This window comes from Cynara cardunculus (genome assembly GCF_001531365.2).
Source record: "Cynara cardunculus var. scolymus isolate 2C chromosome LG 9, CcrdV1, whole genome shotgun sequence".
Lineage (NCBI taxonomy): Eukaryota > Viridiplantae > Streptophyta > Magnoliopsida > Asterales > Asteraceae > Cynara > Cynara cardunculus.
In genome coordinates, this window is record NC_037536.1 from 17,997,796 (window position 1) to 18,005,210 (window position 7,415).

General features: G+C 30.3%; 1 protein-coding gene across 1 annotated transcript in view; it reads right to left on the minus strand.

Annotated features, from left to right (window-relative positions):
- Positions 1 to 3,178: 3,178 nt before the first annotated feature.
- LOC112518169 (gibberellin 2-beta-dioxygenase 8) overlaps positions 3,179 to 7,415 on the minus strand; it is an 8,354-nt gene continuing 4,117 nt past the window's right edge. The window contains exons 2-3 of the mRNA XM_025125773.1: positions 4,048 to 4,378; positions 3,179 to 3,509 (exon numbers count right to left, since the gene is read on the minus strand). Of these exons, the coding sequence (XP_024981541.1) occupies positions 3,273 to 3,509; positions 4,048 to 4,378 (568 nt within the window). The 3' untranslated portion in view covers positions 3,179 to 3,272. The remainder of the gene's footprint in view (positions 3,510 to 4,047; positions 4,379 to 7,415) is intronic.

Sequence of the window (7,415 nt, forward strand, 5' to 3'; positions counted from 1 at the left end):
TCTGATCCAATAATATTATCCAATAGATGGAACTGAACCATCCAATCACCCATTGGATCGGTTGACAAAATCCAATGGAAGATTGGATATGTTCAGTCATGTCACATCTAATGGATGTCAATAGATGAACATCTTATCCCGTGCCAACAGTACTAGACATTATCTATTTTTATCCACAATTGAACTCATGGTTTTAAAAATAGAGAAGGTATCTGGTCCTTACAAGGCAACACTTGTTTCCCTCCCCCAACCGATATGGGATCTCACAATCCACTCCCCCTCAGGAAGCCAGCGTCCTCGTTCGCATGCCGGACCGATTCCCTGCTCTGATACCATTTGTAACATCCCAAACCCACAATTGTACTCACGATTCTAAAATGCGACTTACAGAAAAGGTTTGTAACTTTGGATCTGAAGCGCATTGCACTGCAAACATCCCTGATCAATTTAGTTGTAAAGTAGAGTCAAGAAAAGCTTAGCAACGGCTAGATTCTATTAGAGTATAGTTGAATCAGACAAAAATGGTCTTTCTTCATCAAAATAGATATAACAAAAATCAAATAGATGAAACAATACTGGTAAAAAGAATTTGGTTTGCTGGAATGAAATGAAAATTGGAATGAACACATCCTTTGACCAAGTTCCATTCCATCATTTGGTTCATTTTAAGGGGTGGAATGGCATGTATCAAATGGATTTGGATCCACAAATCAAGAAATCCTCCATTCCTTACATGTTCCCAAAAGTTTCAATTCCATCGAGAATAAAAGACTATATTACTTTACCGTAACACTGCCACCACCTCCACTGAGAATAAAAAATATATTTCATCGCACTTTCTTTACGGAAGTGTTTATAACAACATGATGTTTGTTTACATGTATATTACCACGTCTTGACACTATAAAATATAAGATGATATATGTGATGTCATGATTTTTTTACACGATACGTTTATAATGTTCTCAAGAAAAGGAATGGTTGTTAATGACAATGGAAAAAAGAATGTATAATCATGTTCTATAGCTAGTCATGATTGCATTCAACTAGTTTGGTTGTTTTCAGTTGCTCAATCTGTTTAGTGGGATGAGAACCAGTTGTATTAGACTTAGTAGTTGTTGATTTTTTGGGGCTTGATTATGTTTTGATTTTTAACTTTAATCCATTCGGGCTTCTCCCACTTATTTGAATCCGGTTAGGCAAGTATAATGGTTTAGTTGTTTAGTTAAGTGATTTAATTCCTTCTCTCTTTTGCATGTCCCTTATTGCAACTGCAAATCTACAATCCCTGATTTGACGACTGACCCCTCTTAGTCTGCTAGTCTCATTTATCTTAATTTCCCTGATGCCTAATTTTATAATTGAAGTATCAAACACGACTTTGTTTAATAATATTCCTCTTTCTTGTTCTCTGTTTCTCCCTTTCTTGTTTGATGAACACTCTCACATGCAATTTTCTTGACTTCATTCATTGTGATAATGAATACCATTGTTCATAGCATTGTATCCCTTTAGAAATATACATAAAAGTTTAGAGTTAAGGGAGAATTCAGCCCTAGAATTGAGCCCGGGTTTTTCTAGAATTTGAGGTAACAACGGTTGATAAACTCCTATATGCTAATCCTTTCAATTTGATGATTTATTAGAGAAAGTTGATTATGAAAGAACTAATTGAAGAGTTTGCTTCGAAGAATGTTTGAAAAATGATTCTATTTAAGAAAAAATCGTATGTAATTTGTCATTTTAAGATATGTTTGTTGTTCTACTTTGTGAAGTTTTTGAGAGTTGAGTTCTGATGAGAATGAGAGTTAAGGTGAGAAACGTAAAAAGGAATCTTCACCCTTGGATACACATTAGGATGAGATGCATCGGATCAATCCCCGTATCAAACAAGATTCATAGGTTGGTTTGAAATTAAAGGTGATCAAGGGTCTAGATCATTTCTTATGCTTCCCACCTTAACTCTCCTTCTCACATGATCCTTCGCCAAGTTTTTGATACAATATATGGTATGAATTTTATAGGTTGTTTTATTCATTACTCGTTCAATAGATCTATAATCTTGGTAACAGGCTCTAACAACCTTGCTTTTTTGTAGGGTTCCCATCTGCCGAGGCCTTGTTTTACCAGCTAAATGCACAGAGATAAAAAAGCACTAGAAACCAGTCGAGAGTACTTATGAAACCCGGCACTGAACTAAGGGTTTGATCTGCGGCCTCCCAAATTGTTCAGAGAACATAGCGCCCACCTAGATGGTAAATCAATTGGGGCTGGGAAGTTAAAGCAGGATGTCTGGTGTGAGGTTGTCCTTTTGTATTTCATATGAGCCACGCAATCCGGTTCTACTTGACTAAGCAAGTGCTCATCCAAGGAGGGAGTTTGTTACTACTTATTTTAATATGATGAAACGTACTAGAGTTTTGTTTTAAATATGTTGTGTAATATTAGAATTGAGTACTTTTTTATCACGTACTTTTAGGTTATTTTATATTTATCATCTACTTTATCGAATAGTTTTTATCAAATGAGACTAGTTTGTCAACTAGATTTTCAGTAAACAACCAACTTATCAACGAGCTTGGCAAACAGAGCCCTACTAGCCCACTCGAGTCCAGACGTATAAAAAGAGCTGAGAATGGCTAAATACACTAAGGTTACAAGTTTTAACCATAGGTGTCTAGGTCAAACGTGTGCACAACTCAATATATCTCACAAGGCCCTTAAGATAATAGGCTAGAAAACATCCAATGGCCCTAGGAGGTTCAAACCCGCAACCTATGGTGAGGAGCCCTAAAGCCAGCCTTTATTTGCCTGTTAACTTAGCCTTCAAGGTGATAGTAAAATCTTTTAGCAAATGTTTATGTCCAAAAATTGGAGTGATTGAGTTCTGTTAAAGAGACAATGAATTGAATGGAATGAAAGTTTTAAATTTTCATTAATCATAAGCCTTTTAAACAAGTCTTACATTGAGATAATGATAAGCACTGAAAGGAGTTTAATCCATATATAACTTTAAAGTTTATATCTATCTCTATTCTCACGTCTTTTTGACGATGACACATTTATCTTTCAATATGTTCATCATTTTTGGGAACTTTTCAGTTTTCCTGGCAAGAATTCAGTTGATCCATGGTGGCAAACTTTCAAGAAGAATTACAAGACATGTAAGCCGCATTAACCCTTCAAGAAACATTGCCATTCACATTCACCAAGCTGTTGTTATGTCCCCAAACTACAAGAAACGACAACCGAAAACAAACTACGATCTAAAATTAGAAGTCGTTGTCCTTGTTGAGTTTGAACCTTGAAAGTCCTACCTTGGCTCCCAAGGCCTTGATGTCATGTTGGACTTGGGTCCTAAAATCCGAATAAGTAAAAGGTTCGTAAATGGAGCTTCGGATCACATAATCATCCCCCGGGAACACAAAGTATCCAATTGAAATCCGCTCCTTGTCTTTATGCACCTTCACCCTGTGTTTCACGCTCTTGTATTTGTCATCGCTTATTGCCTAAATTCAATCAAATCAATTTTTAAATATATGAACATAATACATTAGGAAAAACAAATTAAAAACCAAATATTAAAATATGCAATAAGGTATTATAAGTTACAGGGAAAAAAAGTATTCTTAAGATTATAAGAAAGAAAACTTTAAACTATGCGTAACAAAATATACAAATCATATAATTTTCAAAGAACATCAAAGCAGGTCGATTTTTCGAGTGACACTTTCTTTCCAATTTTTACAATTTCATAGTCATATATTAAGCACAAGTACTGAATTTATGATTAGAAATGATCCATTTTTCTCGAATACAAGTAAGACCATCTCCATTGAGAACACTGGACCTATCTTGCACCAAATATCAAATTTGATGTCAAACCACACCAAAATTTGGAGCAACGCCATTCATTTATGCAATAATTGAGTTGTTAAAACAAAAAAGTAGCTTTCAAGGGACGAAAGATAAAAATGATTTATGATTTGAGGGTAGAAAATGTAAATTGAGCAAAGAAAGAGGGGGAAAAGTATAAAGTTAACAAACCTGCATCATATCACCAAGATGAACCAGTAGAGTGTTGGGAATAGGTTTGGCATCTATCCAAGCATCATCTTTCTCAGAATTAATTTGAAGCCCTCCAACCTCATCTTGATTCAAAATGGTCACCAAAGAACTATCAGTGTGCACATCCAACCCCCATACTTTTGGTGGGTTGTCAGAATAGCACCTTGGATATCTATACACCCTCAAGATCCCAGTTGAAGGTGACAAGCAACATTCATTTTCTTCACCCAATTTCAGATTTCGTAGCATTGAATCAAATACCGACTTTGCTACCCTTGCTTGGTGGGCCCCATATTCTTCTAATAATATCCTATAAAATTAATATCACATTTTAAATAATTGGATGGTTGTTTTATAAGAGTGAATTAAATATTTCCCCTATTTTTATTTTTATTTTTATTTTCATTTTTATTGTTTTCCTACAGTTTAAAAACCACATATTAACCATTGTTGTTTGTAAAAACGTTATAAAATTAGTCCCTCCTTTTAAATGAGGGGCAATATAGTCTTTTTCTTCATTTTTGTCTTACTTTTTTCTTTAAAATATGTATAGGATGTTTCATTTACAAACTCAATCATAAGTATAAATCATATAATACAATCTCAAACTATTCATTGACTCTAATGAAAATATCTGATTCAATGAATATCTCGATTGTTTTCTAATATAAAATTTGATCATAATAAATAAACTTTGATAATCTTCCATAAATATCCAGATCATAAAAAATAAACTCATATTATTTTTATAAATATTTCAATTATTTGTATGATTTTTACTAATAGTTGAGTTTGTAAAACATCTACCTCTCTCTCTCTCTCTCTATATATATATATATATATACATATATATATATATAAGAAGATGAATATGAAAGATGGTTTTTCATTAAACTTGGTTTCTCAAAATTCCATTTTGAATAGTTGTTGTCAACCAAACTCTAAAACAATTGCTAAAAACATATTGTTGGTTTTATTGAAAAAAAAAACTTAAGAAAAATGTAAAATCCTAACAAAATTAAGAAGAATTGCATACTCGGATTAATCGTCTCGAAATAAACCTGAAAAAATATATAACCATTAAAAAAGGAAATGTTGAAGTTTGGTTATACTACATGAAAAATTGTAACAAAAAACTTCAAAAATCTCAATAAAAGTCAAAAGGAATGCATACACACATTAGTTTTCTCAAAGTATACTTGAAAAAAGATAACTATTACAAAAATATGTTGAAATTTGTTGAGGCTACATCATGGTTTGTAATACTTTCAAGATTCTATCATCAGACGATTAATCGAACCATTGTTGCTATGAAAACTCTAAAAGTGTTGTCAAAAACAAACTCACATTTTCACTGAGAAAACTTAGAAAAATCATAGAAGAGAAAAGTAAAAAAAACAAAATTCTAAAATTTCAACAAAAATAAAAAGGAACGCATACCTGAATAAGTCTTCTCGAAAATAGATTTGTGGAAAAATAACAATTTATGAAATGAAAAACAAATCAAGTGATGGAGATGGAGAAAAATGAAATAAAAAACAAATCAAATGATGGAAATGGAGAAAAATGAAATGAAAAACAAATCAAGAGATGGAAATAAAGAAAAAGAAATTGAATAAAGAACAATTTATGAAGAAGAATTAGGGAAAATGAAAAGACTGTATTAAATGCAAACATAAATGAATAATCAATGTTTATAAAAATTAAAATGTGAAATTAAAAAAAATTAAAGGAGGATGAATGAAAAAAAAATAAGCTTCCAACCTTTAGGAGAGGTCAAGTCATCAACCTTGGTTTCTCGTTTAATATATATATATATAGATTATTTAAATTACAAAAATGAAATCTTTTAACGATTAATGCGGTTGAAAATATTTTAAAATAAATAGAATTTGAAAAAAAAAGTTTCAACAATTGTATGTTGAAAACATTTTAATGTAAAATAAGAATGAGAAAATAAAAGATGAATATGAAAGATGGTTTTTCATTAAACTTGGTTTCTCAAGATTCCATGAGAAATAATTGTTGTCAACCAAATTCTAAAACAATTGCTAAAACATATTGTTGGTTCTATTGGAAAAAAAACTTAAGAAAAATGTAAAATCCTAACAAAATTAAGAAGAATTGCATACTCGGATTAATCGTCTAGAAATAAACGTGAAAAAAATATAACCATTAAAAAAGGAAATGTTGAAGTTTGGTGATGCTACATAAATAATGTAACAAAAAAACTTCAAAAATCTCAATAAAAGTCAAAAGGAATGCATACACACATTAGTTTTCTCAAAGTATACTTGAAAAAAGATGACCATTACAAAAATATATTGAAATTTGTTGAGGCTACATCATGGTTTGTAATACTTTCAAGATTCTATCATCTGACGATTAATCGAACCATTGTTGCCATGAAAACTCTAAAAGTGTTGTCAAAAACAAACTCTCCGTTTTATTGAGAAAACTTAGAAAAATCATAGAAGAGAAAAGTAAAAAAAACAAAATTTTAAAATCTCAACAAAAATAAAAAGGAACGCATACCTGAATTAGTCTTCTCGAAATAAACTTGAAAATAGATTTGTTGAAAAATAACAATTTATGAAATGAAAAACAAATCAAGTAATGGAGATGGAGAAAAATGAAATGAAAAACAAATCAAGTGATGGAGATGGAGAAAAATAGATTGAATGATGAATAATTTATGAAAAAAAAGTTAGGGAAAATGAAAAGATTGTGTTAAATGCAAACATAAATAAATAATCAAAATTTATATAAATTAAAAAAAATTTAAAGAAAAATGAATGAAAAAATAAATAAATAAGTTTCCAGATAAGCCAGTTACCAACTTTGTTTTCTGCTTTAATATAGATATATAAATTATTTAAAAAATATAATAACATGCTTTAAAGTTCGTGAACCAGAATTCTGTCCACTCCTTAATGGAGATAGTCATTTCAACTGCACCCACATTGTACGGTGCAAACCTTCGACTTTTCTTTTATATTCGTCTTTTTCCATTTCAATAAAGAATTTTTTTATATATGTATATTATATTATAAAATATTTGACAAAAAATTTTAAAAATTATTTTTTAATACATAAAGTATTATTTATTAATACATATTACTTAAAATTTAAGATTATACGTAAAATATGCGTAAAAACAACTTATTCAAGTTTTATGTTTGAATTTGTGTAACTAACTATGGATAAAAATAATCAAATAGAGAATAAACATCTCTTTTTAAAATCTAAAATATAATTACGATAATTATTGAGTTTTAATTAAATAATTAATTATTATTTTTATAAAAAATATATTATTAAATCAAAATATAAATTACTTCGTTATT